Source organism: Hyla sarda, chromosome 7 (genome assembly GCF_029499605.1).
Source record: "Hyla sarda isolate aHylSar1 chromosome 7, aHylSar1.hap1, whole genome shotgun sequence".
Classification (NCBI taxonomy): domain Eukaryota; kingdom Metazoa; phylum Chordata; class Amphibia; order Anura; family Hylidae; genus Hyla; species Hyla sarda.
Genome location: NC_079195.1, coordinates 125,895,858 through 125,910,668, shown reverse-complemented (window position 1 = coordinate 125,910,668; position 14,811 = coordinate 125,895,858). Strand labels below are relative to the sequence as shown.

The following is a 14,811-nucleotide window of genomic DNA, read 5'->3' as shown; positions in this document are numbered from 1 at the left end:
TTGCCTTTAAAAAATCATAACCCTTTCAATTTTGCACCTAAAAATCTGTATTATGGCTTATTTTTTGCGCCACCAATTCTACTTTAAAGTGACATTAGTCATTTTACCGAAAAATCCACACCGAAACGGAAAAAAAATTCATTGTGCTACAAACTTGAAGAAAAAAGGGCATTTTGTAAATTTTGGGGGCTTCCGTTTCTACGCAGTAAATTTTTTGGTAAAAATTACACCTTATCTTCTGTAGGTCCATACAGTTAAAATGATACCCTACTTGTATAGATTTGATTTTGTATTACTTCAGAAAAAAATCATAAATACATGCAGGAAAATTTATACGTTTAAAATTGTCATTTTCTGAGTCCTATAACTTTTTTATTTTTCTGTGTTCAGGGTGCTATGAGGGCTCATTTATTGCGCCATGATCTGAAGTTTTTAGCTGTGCAATTTTTGTTCTGATCAGACTTTTTGATCACTTTTTATTCACTTTTTTGTGGTATAAAAAGTGATCAAAAATGCGCTATTGCATACACAGATTGTTGCCTTGCCGTTGCATGGCAACAAGCTGTGTAATCGGCGGTTGATTGCTCCAGCCTGTAACTCAGGCATGGAGCAATCAATCGGAGCCCGGACACCTAAGGAAGAAGGTAGGGACCTTCTTCTCTCCGGTTAGCTGATCGGGGCATTGCGATTTTATCGCGATGACCCCGATCAGCCCGACTGAGCAGCCGAGAAGCATTTACTTTCACTTTCGATGTGGCGCTCGGCTTTGAGCGCCGCATCGGAAGGGTTAATAGCGTGTGGCTGAACGATCACGGCCGCGCACCAATAGCCGCGGTCCCGGCTGTGAATAGGTGCCGGGACCATCCCGCTATGATGCGGGGTCCCGCCGGGACCCCGCGTTATAGACAGGGACCGGACTTAGGATGTACTCATACGTCCTAAGTCCTTAAGGGGTTAAAGGAGTGCTCCGGAGCGCTGGTATTTAAAAAAAAAAAAAAAAAAGGTTTACCTCATCTGATAGCTCTTTTAAAGACCTTTCCAACGATACCTCATTTGTCAAATTTGGCCCAGCCATTCTCTTGTAATTGCCACCTGTAGCAGTAAGCAGCCATGTCTTAAAAACTACATTTCCCATGACTCCCTGCGCCAGCTTCCTGTTAGCTGCTGCTCTCTCCCCCTCCTCTTCCTCCCCCCCCCCCCCCAGGAAATTATTATAAAGTGACGCCCACAGCTCCTTCCCTTGTGATTATCTCCTCCCATTATCCCCCTCCCAGCTCATCAGCCCTCTCCATGTGCCCACTAACCCATTGATCAATGTGCCCACTAACCCACTGATCCACCCATCCATGTGCCCACTAGACAACTGATCCATGTGCCCACTAGCACAGTGTTTCCCAACCAGGGCGCCTCCAGCTGTTGCAAAACTACAACTCCCAGCATGCCCGGAGTTGTAGTTTCACAACAGCTGGAGGCGCCCTGGTTGGGAAACACTGCACTAGCGGTGTCACAAGAATGCCGCAGCACTACGCAAATAGCGTAGGGCGAATGTAGGCAGCGATAGGACTCATGGGAGTGATGAGTCACCGGGCAAAGATGGTGGCGGATAAAGAAGAAATACAGGTCGAGCGTCATCAAAAGACCCAGTTTCCAGCCGGAGAGAAAAGCGAGGAGAAGACCGGGAAGAAGACCATATGGAAAACGTGAGTATATTAGAATGTTATATAACTTTGCCTCATGCTCCAATTCCCCCATAAAAGGTTAGCTCCGGAGTACTCCTTTAACCCCTTAAGGACCCAGGACGTACTAGAACGTCCTGGCACCCTGGGCTTTAAGGACCCAGGACGTACTAGTACGTCCTGGTGTTTCTCCGGTCTCTGCCGCGCCCCAGGCAGAGATCGGAAGCGGATGCCTGCTGAAATCCTTCAGCAGGCATCCAGGGCAAACGCCGAGGGGGGCCATGTAGGCCCCCCATGTCGGCGATCGCCGCAAATCGCAAGGGAAATCGCCCTTGCGATCTGCGGCGATACCGGGCTGATCGGGTCCCTGGGACCCGACCGCCCGGTAATTTCGCATGATCCCCGGCTGTCACAGACAGCCAGGACCATGCTAACGTATAGGAGCGAGGTGGCAAACCGGCCACCTCCTCCTATACCCTGCGATCTGTCGGTTAACTAACCGACCAATCGCAGGAGGGGGGGCGGTTACTTCCTCCCGTCCTGCCCGGCCCCTGAAAGTCCGGACAGGACGGGAGGAAGACCGGAGGACGCAGCGGGGGACGGGGGAGTGCTGGGGACCGGCCCCGGTACTTACCTCGTCCCTGAAGACCCGGATCCAGACGATGAAGATGGCGGCGGCGGCGACAGGTGAGTAGATCTTCAGCCGCGGTCGGGCCCTTTACAGCAATGCACGTCGCCGTAAAGCGACATGCATTGCTGTAATGGGACCCTGTAAACTACAACTCCTAGCATGCCCAGACAGCCCTTGGCGTCTGGGCATGCTGGGAGTTGCAGTTTTGCAACATCTGGAGGTCCACAGTTTGGAGACCACTGTGCCCTTCCAGATGTTGCAAAACTACACATCCTCAGCATGCCCTTACTGTCCAGGCATGCTGGGAGTTGTAGTTCTGTAACATCTGGCCCTTCAGATGTTGCAGAACTACAACTCCCAGCATGCCTGGACAGTTTTGGCATACTGGGAGTTGTAGTTTTGCAACATCTGGAGGGCTGCAGCTTGGACACCACTACACAGTGGTCCCCAAACTGTTCTCCTCCAGCTGTTACGTAACCACTACTCCCAATATGCCCTTCGGCTGCCTGGGCATGCTGGGAGTTGTGGTTTTGCAACAACTGGAGGTACACTGGTTGGGAAACATTGTCTGTTTCCTAACTCAGTGTTTCCCAACCTGTGTGCCTCCAGCTGTTGCAAAACTATAACAGCCAGCATGCACTGATAGACTGTGCATGCTGGGAGTTGTAGTTTTGCACCAGCTGGAGGTCCCCCCCACCCTGTGAATGTACAGGGTACTTTCACATGGACAGGGGGCTTACAGTGAGTATCAGGCTGCAAGTTTGCGATGCAGCAAATTTTGCGCGGCAGCTCAAACTCGTAGCGGGAAACTCGCTGTAACCCCCCGCCCGCGTGACTGTCCCCTAAAAACACTACACTACACTAACACAAAATAAAATAAAAAGTAAAAAACACTACATATACACATACCCCTACACAGCCCCCCTCCCCTCCCCAATAAAAATGAAAAACGTCTGGTACGTCACTGTTTCCAAAATGGAACCTCCAGCTGTTGCAAAACAACAACTCCCAGTATTGCCGGACAGCCGTTGACTGTCCAAGCATGCTGGGAGTTTTGCAACAGCTGGAGGCACCCTGTTTGGGAATCACTGGCGTAGAATACCCCTATATCCACCCCTATGCAAATACCTAATTCAGGCCTCAAATGCGCATGGCGCTCTCACTTCGGAGCCCTGTCGTATTTCAAGGAAACAGTTTAGGGCCACATATGGGGTATCGCCGTACTCGGGAGAAATTGCCTAACAAATTTTGGGGGGCTTTTTCTCCTTTCACCCCTTATGAAAAGGGGAAGTTGGGGTCTACACCAGCATGTTGGTGTAAAAAAAAAAAAATTTTTTACACTAACATGCTGGTGTTGCCCTATACTTTTCATTTTGACAAGAGGTAAAGGGGAAAAAAGCCCCCCAAAATTTGTAATGCAATTTCTCCCGACTACGGAGATACCACATATGTGGGCGCAAAGTGCTCTGGGGGCGCACAACAAGGCTCAGAAGGGAGAGTGCGCCATGTACATTTGAGGTGATTTGCACAGGGGTGGCTGATTGTTACAGCGGTTTTGACAAACGCAAAAAAGAAAAAAAAAACACATGTGACCCCATTTCGGAAACTACACCCCTCACGGAATGTAATGAGGGGTGCAGTGAGAATTTACACCCCACAGGTGTCTGACGGATCTTTGGAACAATGGGCTGTGCAAATAAAAAATTTTGTACAGCCCACTGTCCCAAAGATCTGACAGACACCAGTGGGGGGTAAATGCTCACTGTACCCCTTGTTACATTCCTCAAGGGGTCTAGTTTCCAAAATGGTATGCCATGGGGGGTTATTTTGCTGTCCTGGCACCATAGGGGCTTCCTAAATGCGACATGCCCCCGAGCAAAATTTGCTCTCAAAAAGCCAAATATGACTCCTTCTCTTCTGAGCATTGTAGTTCGCCCGTAATGCACTTCATGCCAACTTATGGGGTACCTCCATACTCAGAAGAGATGGGGTTACAAATTTTGGGGGGTATTTTCTGCTATTAACCCTTGCAAAAATGTGAAATTTGGGGGGAAACACACATTTTAGTGAAAATTTATTTTTATTTTTTTACATATGCAAAAGTCGTGAAACACCTGTGGGGTATTAAGGCTCACTTTATTTCTTGTTATGTTCCTCAAAGGGTCAAGTTTCAAAAATGGTATGGCATGTGTTTTTTTTTTGCTGTTCTGGCACCATAGGGGCTTCCTAAATGCAACATGCCCCCCAAAAACCATTTCTGAAAAAAGTACTCTCCAAAATCCCCTTGTCGCTCCTTCGCTTCTGAGCCCTCTACTGCGCCCGCTGAACACTTTTCATGGACATATGAGGTATGTGCTTACTCAAGAGAAATTGGGCTACAAATTCAAGTATACATTTTCTCCTTTTAACCCTTGTAAAAATTCAAAAATTGGGTCTACAAGAAAATGCAAGTGTAAAAAATGAAGATTGTGAATTTTCTCCTTCACTTTGCTGCTATTCCTGTGAAACACCTAAAGGGTTAAAACGCTTACTGAATGTCACTTTGAATACTTTCGGGGGGTGCGGTTTTTATAATGGGGTCATTTGTGGGGTATTTCTAATATGAAGACCCTTCAAATCCACTTCAAACCTGAACTGGTCCCTGAAAAATAGTGAGTTTGAAAATTTTGTGAAAAATTGGAAAATTGCTGCTGAACTTTGAAGCCCTCTGGTGTCTTCCAAAAGTAAAAACACGTCACTTTTATGATGCAGACATAAAGTAGACATATTGTATATGTGAATAAAATAAAATAAATATTTGGAATATCCATTTTCCTTACAAGCAGAGAGCTTCAAAGTTAGAAAAATGCTAAATTTTCAAATTTTTCATCAAATTTTGGGATTTTTCACCAAGAAAGGATGCAAGTTACCACAAAATTTTATCACTATGTTAAAGTAGAATATGTCACGAAAAAACAATCAGAATGATATCTAAAAGCATTCCAGAGTTATTAATGTTTAAAGTGACAGTGGTCAGATGTTCAAAAAATGGCCGGGTCCTAAGGTGTAAAATGGCTGGGTCCTTAAGGGGTTAAAGGACACAGCCCATTTTCACCTTAAAGGGGTACTCCGGTGAAAACCTTTTTTCTTTTAAATCAACTGGTGGCAGAAAGTTAAACATATTTGTAAATTACTTCCATTAAAAAATCTTAATCTTTCCTGTACTTATTAGCTGCTGAATACTACAGAGGAAATTATTTTCTTTTTGGAATGCTCTCTGATGACATCACGAGCACAGTTCTCTCTGCTGACGTTATTATAAAAATAATAACGCTTTATTTATTGTTGTCCTTAGTGGGATTTGAACCCAAGTCCCCAGCACTGCAAGGCACCAGTGCTAACCACTGAGCCACCATGCTGCCCTTAGCATACATCTGCTATGCATGGTTGTTAAAATGGACAGAGATGTCAGCAGAGAGCACTGTGCTCGTGATGTCATCAGTGTTCCAAAAAGAAAGGAATTTCCTCTGTAGCATTCAGCAGCTAATAAGTACTGGAAGGATTAAGATTTTTTAATAGAAGTAATTTACAAACATGTTTAACTTTCTGCCACCAGTTGATTTAAAAGAAAAAAAAGATTTTCTCCGGAGTACCCCTTTAAGGACCCGGAAATTTTTTTGCACATCTGACCACTGTCACTGTCAGAGTAAGCATTAATAACTCTGAGATGCTTTTACTTTTCATTCTGATTCAGAGATTTTTTTTCGTGACATATTCTACTTTATGTTAGTGGTGAAATTTTGTCAATACTTGCATCATTTCTTGGTGAAAAATTTGAAATTGGATATTCCAAATAAATTATTGATTGATTCACATATACAATAGGTATGTATATTTTCATCATAAAGTTGACATGTTTTTACTTTAGGAATCAGAAGGCTTTAACCCCTTAAGGACCGGGGGGTTTTTCCGTTTTTGCATTTTCGTTTTTTGCTCCTTGCCTTTAAAAATCATAACTCTTTTAATTTTGCACCTAAAAATCCATATGATGGCTTATTTTTTGCGCCACCAATTCTACTTTGTAATGACGTCAGTCATTTTGCCCAAAAATCTACGGTGAAACGAAAAAAAAAAAATCATTGTGCGACAAAATTGAAAAAAAAACCGCTGTTTTGTCACTTTTGGGGGCTTCCGTTTCTACATAGTACATTTTTCGGTAAAAATGAAACCTAATCTTTATTCTGTAGGTCCATACAATTAAAATGATACCCTACTTATATAGGTTTGATTTTGTCGTACTTCTGGAAAAAATCCTAACTACATACAGGAAAATTAATACGTTTAAAATTGTCTTCTTCTGACCCCTATAACTTTTTTATTTTTGCGTTTATGGGGCGGTATGATGGCTCATTTTTTTGCGCCATGATCTGAAGTTTTTAACGGTACCATTTTTGCATTGATAGGACTTATTGATCTTTAAATGTTAAAAGTGACCAAAAATGCACTATTTTGGACTTTGGAATTTTTTTGCGCGCACGCCATTGACCGAGCTGTTTAATTAATGATATATTTTTATAATTCGAACATTTCCGCACGCGGTGATACCATATATGTTTATTTTTATTTACACTTTTTTTTTTTATGGGAAAAGGGGGGTGATTCAAACTTTTAATAGGGGAGGAGTTAAATGATCTTTATTCACTTTTTTTTTCACTTTTTTTTTGCAGTGTTATAGCTCCCATAGGGACCTATAACACTGCACACACTGATCTTTATCATTGATCACTGGTTTCTCATAAGAAACCAGTGATCAATGATTCTGCCGCTTGACTGCTCATGCCTGGATCTCAGGCACTGAGCAGTCATTCGGCGATCGGACAGCGAGGAGGCAGGTAGGGGCCCTCCCGCTGTCCTGTAAGCTGTTTGGGATGCCGCGATTTCGCTAAGTTAACCGGCAACTTTCGCTTTCGGTTTTAGCCGCGATCAGCGCTGCGCACTATTAGAGGCGGGTCCCGGCTTCACTATGACGCCGGGCCCGCCGTGATATGATGTGGGGTTACCGTGTAACCCCGCGTTATATCAGGAGAGCAGGACCAAGGACGTACTGGTACGTCCTTGGTCCTTAAGGGGTTAAAGTTCAGGAGCAATTTTCCAATTTTTCAGGGACCAGTTCAGTTTTGAAGTGAATTTGAGGGGCCTTCATATTAGAAATACCCTACAAATGACCCCATTTTTTTGCGTTTCTCAGAACCACTATAAAATCAGCCATCCCTGTGCAAATCACCAATTTAGTCCTCAAATGTACGTAGTGCCCTCTCACTCCTGAGCCTTGTTGTGCTCCCGCAGAGCATGTTACGCCCACATATGGGGTATTTCTGTACTAGAGAGAAATTGCGTTACAAATTTTGGGGGTCTTTTTGTCCTTTTACCTCTTGTGAAAATAAGTATGGGGCAACACCAGCATGTTAGTGTAAAGAATTAGGGATTGTATACGGGTGGACATAGGGGTATTCTACGCCAATGATTCCCAAACAGGGTGACTCCAGCTGTTGCTAAACTACCAGCATGCCTGGACAGTCAGTGGCTGTCCGGAAATGCAAAGAGTTGTTGTTTTGCAAACACTGCTCCGTTTTGGAAACACTGCTGTACGATAAGTTTTTAATTTTTATTGAGAGGGAGAGTGTAAGGGGGTGTATATGTAGTGTTGTACCCTTTATTATGTGTTAGTGTTTTTAGGGTATATTCACACGGGGGTTATGGTGAGTTGCCGTCTAGGAGTTTGAGCTGCAGCAGAAAATTAGCCGCAACTCAAACTTGAAGCAGGAAACTCACTGTAAACCCGCCCGTGTGAATGTACCCTGTACATTCTCAATGGGGGGCAAACCTCCAGCTGTTGCAAAACTACAACTCCCAACATGCACTGACAGACTCTGCATGCTGGGAGTTGTACTTTTGCAACAGCTGGAGGCACACTGGTTGGGAAACCTTCAGTTAAGTTCCGTTATTTGGCGTCGTTCAGTCTGTTCCCCTGCTCTGTCCGGACTACAGTGGGTGGGCAGAGCGCGAGAACCGAGTGTTAACCCCCCCCCGCCCCCGATCTGCACCCCTGCCACCTCCATCCTGTCACTTCAGGGGGATCGTGGGTTTCTTCAACAACCCTGATCCCCCTTATTTTCCAGTCCCCACCGGGCACCAAAATTCCCACGGGCGTACAGGTGGTTAAACAAAGCTGGTCTACTAGAATTTTTGTGGCAGCAGTGGCATTCCAAAAGGTTCCAGCAAATATTGATTTTGAACCTGTCCTATATTAAACATTAGTATTTGTTTAAAAGTTAAAGGAGTAGTCCAGTGGTGATTCAGTGGTGAGCAACTTATCCCCTATCCTAAGGATAGGGGATAAGTTGCAGATCGCGGGGGGTCCGACCCCTGGGGCCCCCCGCGATCTCCTGTACGGAGCCCCGACAGCCCGCTGGAAGGGGGCGTGTCGACCTCCGCACGAGGCGGCGGCCGACACGCCCCCTCAATACAACTCTATGGCAGAGCCGAAGCGCTGCCTTCGGCAATCTCCGGCTCTGCCATAGAGATGTATTGAGGGGGCGTGTCGGCCGCCGCCTTGTGCGGGGGTCGACACCCGCTATCTCGGCGGAGAGCCGGGGCCCCGTACAGAGAGATCGCAGGGGGCCCCAGCGGTCGGACCCCCCGCGATCTCAAACTTATCCCCTATCCTTAGGATAGGGGATACGTTTTTCACCACTGGACTACCCCTTTAATGTGAATTTGTTTTCTTTGCATTATTTGAGGTCTGAAAACAATGCATCTTTTGTTGTTGTTATTTTCTACAAATACTCTAAATGACAATAGTATTTCTTTAAAGTAATTGTCACGTCTGGGCAGGGAAGGAGTGCACATTATTCTTGCCCACTCCCCTATCCCTGCCTACTTAAGTACCCGCCCTAGACGGGTAACCACGGTAACAGTTCCTCCCTAGACAAGTGAGGGGAGTAAACTGTCAAAATAAAACAATACAATAATACAGACACATGTCAAAGTACAGTATGGAGAAAACAGACTAACAGAAGCAAAACTAACAAACACACAATAAGTCCACTATCCGCATAAAAAACAGGAGTTGTCAAACTACTAAAAAGCTAATACCAGAAGAAGAGTCAGAGAGCGGAGCCAAAGGGTCAGAATGCCAGATATATCAGATACTGTATAAAGCTAGCTAGAAATACAAACTGAGCTCTTTAGCAGGCAAAGACTGGGAGTAGATTGCCAGCTTAAATAGGTCCAGACCAGGTGCTCACATCAAGGCCAGCTGATCAGTCTCAGCAGACAGGCATAACCATAGCAACAAGACCAAACAAAAGCTCTCAGTGCAAATCAACCCTTCGGTTTCTTACAGTACCCCCCTTTTAAGAGGGGCCATTGGACCCTTAAGCACCTGCGTATAAAGGTCTTGACTTGGATACAGATGGACCATCAATGTCTTCATCTGTATCCTCCTCCCAAATCACACCACTGGAGGCAATGAAAGGAGTGTCCTCTCCACAGTAAAAGCACAGACCATAGAGTTGACTAACCCTCCTGCATTCTTCCGGGATAAGAATGGACCCTATCTGCATAGATTTATCCTCAGGAACAGATTTAGGGACAGGAGAGGAATCAAGCAGAACAGTAGAGACAGAGGATGAAGAACACTCCCGTTTGTGTTCTCGCAAAAGTCTATCCAAATGCACAGCTAAAGTCATGGCTTGGTCATGGGTGTCAGGGATACGTAACAAGCATGTCCTTTAAGGTGTCAGATATCCCTAGTCTGAACTGACAAATCAAGGCTGGAGTATTTCAGTTGGAGGCACGCACCACTTTTAAAAATCTGCACAGTACTCCTCTAATGGTCTGCGACCTTGCTTTAATGTACGCAGTGGCGGTCCGGTTCAGCGTACAAAAGACCCAATCTAAATAAGGCATCCACTGTGGACAACTCCGGAGCATGGGAACCAAGGGAAAATATCCATTCCTGGGGACCCCCTTGCAAAAGAGACTTAATAATAATACCCACTCTCTGGGCCTCAGTACCAGATGTGTAAGACCTTAACCTGAAGTACAGTTTGCAGCTCTCACAAAGGGTTATGAACATCTTGCGGTTCCCAGAAAATCGGTCAGGGAGACTAGCTTGTGGCTCCACAGGAGCTGAAGCAGGAACAGATAACACTCAAGTTTAGGCGGACTCCAGCTCCTGAATACTTGCTAGCAAGCTCTAAACAAACTGCACCCGATCTTGCAACCTCTGAGTCAAGGTCTGGACTAATGCTGACTGAAAAGACTCATATTGCTGAAGTCTTTCAGCTAAATCATGGACAAGCTGAGTCAAGCTCTGCATTTGCTCCATCAAAGCAGACATTGCTTCCATAATACAGGAACAAGGCAATGCAGGTATATGGGCCTGCTAAAATGTCACGTCTGGGCAGGGAAGGAATGCACACTATTCCCGCCCACTCCCCTATCCTTGCCTACTTATATACTCTCCCTAGGTGACAGAAGCAATAGAAGCAAAACTAACAAACACACATAATAAGCCAAAGTCCACTATCCTTGTGAAAACCAGGAGTTGTCAAAGTACAAAAATGCTAATACCAGAAGAAGAGCCAGAGAGTGGAGCCAAAGGGTCAAAATACCAGATATAACAGATACAGTATAACGCTAGCTAGGAGATAAACTGAGCTCTTTAGCAGGCAAAGATTGGGAGTACACTGCCAGCTTAAATAGGTCCAGACCAGGTGCTCACATCATGGTCAGCTGACCAGTCTCAGCAGACAGGCGTAACCATAGCAACAAGACCAAACAAAAGCTCAGTGCAAATTAACCCTTCAGTTCCTTACAGTAATGTTGTCAATAGAATAAAACTTAACTTTACTCAAACACATACCTATGAATAGCAAAACCAGAAAAACTGAGATTTTTTTCAATGGTCTCTTAATATTTATCCACAACTGTATATAAATGGTTTTTTTTTTCTACAGCACGCACGTGTATTTCTGCAAGCACTATTAAGATTAATGTGACCAATTTACCACACGTGACTACCGCTAAATAAAAGATGACTGCAGATTTACAATACAATTATAAGAACATATATAAATCCTACTCTAATTTATTTTTTCCATCCAGGTTCAAAATGCTAAACATGTTGTTGTTGTTGGTGGAGGTTCAGCTGGCGTTGAGATGGCTGCAGAGCTGAAAACTGACTATCCTGACAAAGAGGTAGAACATTTTATACTGTAATATTGCAGTAACCTTTTTAATATTTCAGTTTAACTTACAGATATTAAAAGGGTTGCTATGATGGGGATTTTTGGTTACATTACATCCCAAATAAAATGTAATAAAAAGTGATCAAAAAGCTATAACTACACAAGTGGTACCATTAAAAATGAAAGCTCTAAAACACCTCTGTAGGTGGAAAAATATATAAGTAATTAGGTAACAAAGTTTTATTTTTATTTTTCAAGGTTTACATTTTTTTTTTTTTTTACCATAAAACGAAAAAAATATTATTCAAGTTTGGTATCATTGGAATTGTACTGACTCAGATTTACCGTATTTTGTACTCCGAAAAAATAATTGCCCTACAAAATTGTGCAATTCCATATTTTTTTTAATTTTGCCCTACATATAATTTTTGTTTCTGCCTTTGTAATACATTGTATGTATGATTTAAAAAAAAAGTGTAATCAGTGGAAAGTACAACTGGCCACACAGAAAATAAGCCCTAATACAACTTTGTCAGTCGAAAAATAAAAAAGTTATGAGTCTTAGAAGGTAAGGAGGGAAAAAAAACATGGGCCAGAAAAAATAATTAGATGGGTCATGAAGGGGTTAATAATAAGAAAAAAGATCAGCTACTGACACTACGATGCTAGATACCACAGGTTACCTTCCGAGGTCTTGTGGAGTCCTTGCCTCAATTGGTCAGAGCAACTTTGAGACCATGAGGGGGGCTATAATAATATTAAGCAGGTGATTTTAAAGGGGTACTCCGCTGCTCTGCTTCGGAAGCTCCACTCCCCAGCGTCCGGAAGTTTATTGTTCCGAACGCTGCGTGCAGGCTTCCGTGTTCAAGGCCGCCCCTCGTGTCGTCACGCCCGCCCCCTCGTGACATCACGCCCGCCCCTCAACAAGAGTCTATGGGAAGGGGGCGCGACTGCCGTCGCGCCCCCTTCCCATAGACTTTTGTTGAGGGGGTGGGCGTGACCTCACGAGGGGAGGCCTTGAACACGGAAGCCCGCACGCAGCGTTCGGAACAATAAACTTCCGGACGCTTGGGAGCGGAGTTTCCGAAGCAGGGCAGCGGAGTACCCCTTTAATGTTATAGTGGATATAGCTGTGTACAGCTGGTTTTACATATCTGTTCTTCACCAGTGAAGCAACAGGGCAAACAAACTGTGTGAACAAGAGGTTTAGATCATGCTGCAGTTTAAAAGTCATAAACCATGTAGCTCTGTGCTGCAGAGTATGGTTTGCTTTTTTGTTTCCAAGGGGTTCCTCCAGATATACAGCTCACGCTGCCATGACTATGGATAAGTGTGGCCTATTTGGTGGGTGGAATCTAAGGTGCCAGAGAAGCTGTGGCTAGGTCAGTTGGGAAGATGAGCCGCTGCATGTAACATGTGATTTACGACTACTGGTTCAGTATGGTTTCTTCACCAGCCTCTTTTACTTTCTCTGCACAGGTGACATTGATACACTCAAGAGTTGCTTTAGCAGATGTGGAGCTGCTTCCACGTGTAAGGCAAACTATAAAGGAAATCCTTTTACAAAAAGGAGTTAGGCTAGTTTTAGGTAAGTCAAGAATTTTACAATCTATATCTTCTCCTGTTGGTGTGTTAGAATGGTGCAGTTTAAAGCTAATGTGATGTTCATATTAGCTCTTTAGGGTACGTTCCCACACGGCGTATTTTGCTGCGTATTTGGTGCTGCGTATTTTCCTACCCATTGACTTCAACAGAGAAAATAAAATACGCAGCAGCAAATACGCAGCAAATACGCCGTGTGGGAATGTACCCTTAGGCTGGTTTTACTCTGTATTACGCAATCCTAGCCTGACATGGGTCTGATCACCAGGACTGACAGTAGTCCATTTCGGTCTTAAATGTTTACTACGGATACAAAAAAGTGGCTGTAATACACTTGTGTGTTAGGCTAAGTTTCCACTTGTTTTTTTTTTTTTTCTGGCAGTTTTTGGATATCTGCCACTGCAGTTTTTGAGCCAAAGCCAGAAGTGTAATCAAAAGGAATAGGACATATAAAGAAAGGACTTACACTTCTCCTCCCTTATGGATCCACTTCTGACTTTGGCTCAAAAACTGCAGTGGTAGTTTTCCAAAAACTGCCAGAAAAAAAAAAAAACAAGTGGAAACTTAGCCTTAGTGAATAATGTTGCATGCGACGCATGACATGCAACATAGTGTGACTAAGATGTGACCGGCACATAAATTCCTTAATGGATTTTTGTTCCCAAGCCATATGCAACTTTGATACCAGTAGTCTCATTGCATGGCGCATGCGACTTCTGTGCAATTTGGCTGTTTTTTTCCAGCCAAATCTTAACTGTAATAATTTGTGCAACTTGCTGTCGTATGACTTTATTTTGGTTGCACAACTAAGATGTAACTCTCTGTCGGGCGACCAAAGTTGCTGTGTAGCTCCTGGTTATGTCTATGTGATGAAGCTGCATTCAATTGCTGCAAAGAAGGATGTAATGTCAGAGAGGGGTGTTCCATATTGATAACCTCTATCATATAGCCAGCAACATGCAGCAATTGTATGGCCTTTTGCGCCAAAGGCATATTCCGGTTATCAAACAACTTGGAAACTTTTATATTTAGAGAGCAGAATTAAAGGGGTATTTTTTTTTCCATACACTGCTCAAAAAAATTAAGGGAACACTAAGATAACACCTCCTAGATTTGAATGAATGAGCTAATCGCATGAAATACTTTTGTCTTTACATAGTTGAATGTGCTGACAACAAAATCACACAAAAATTATCAATGGAAATCAAATGTATCAACCCGAGGAGGTCTGGATATGGAGACTCAAAATCAAAGTGGAAAACCACACTACAGGCTGATCCAACTTTGATATAATGTCCTTAAAACAAGAGAAAATGAGGCTCAGTAGTGTGTGTGGCCTCTACATGCCCGCATTACCTCCCTACAATGCCTGGGCATGCTCCTGATGAGGTGGCAAGTTTCTACTTTTTTTGTTGCTTTTTTGTGGCCCAAAAAATCGCAAGAAAAAAACACCAGAAAAAATGCCACAGCATTTTCCGGTTTGGTGGTGTTTTTCTTGGATTTTTTTTCTAGCATTTTTTTGTCTGTAAATTGCATTTTTGGCCCCTTTTTTGAAATGTTATCAAAATTTGTTGGGTACCAAAAAAAAAAAAAAAATATTCAGTAGTGATAGAAAAAAATTTATTTAATGAAATTTATATTTTTTTATAGCCAAATAAAGTGTGTGTTT

General features: G+C 43.6%; 1 protein-coding gene across 4 annotated transcripts in view; it reads left to right on the top strand.

Annotated features, from left to right (window-relative positions):
* The window catches only part of AIFM2 (apoptosis inducing factor mitochondria associated 2), a 152,887-nt gene that overhangs the window by 130,299 nt on the left and 7,777 nt on the right, over positions 1-14,811 (top strand). For all 4 annotated transcript variants that reach the window (XM_056530698.1, XM_056530697.1, XM_056530696.1 and 1 more), the window contains exons 5-6: positions 11,458-11,550; positions 13,020-13,128. In XM_056530698.1, coding sequence (XP_056386673.1) covers positions 11,458-11,550; positions 13,020-13,128 — 202 coding nt within the window. The remainder of the gene's footprint in view (positions 1-11,457; positions 11,551-13,019; positions 13,129-14,811) is intronic.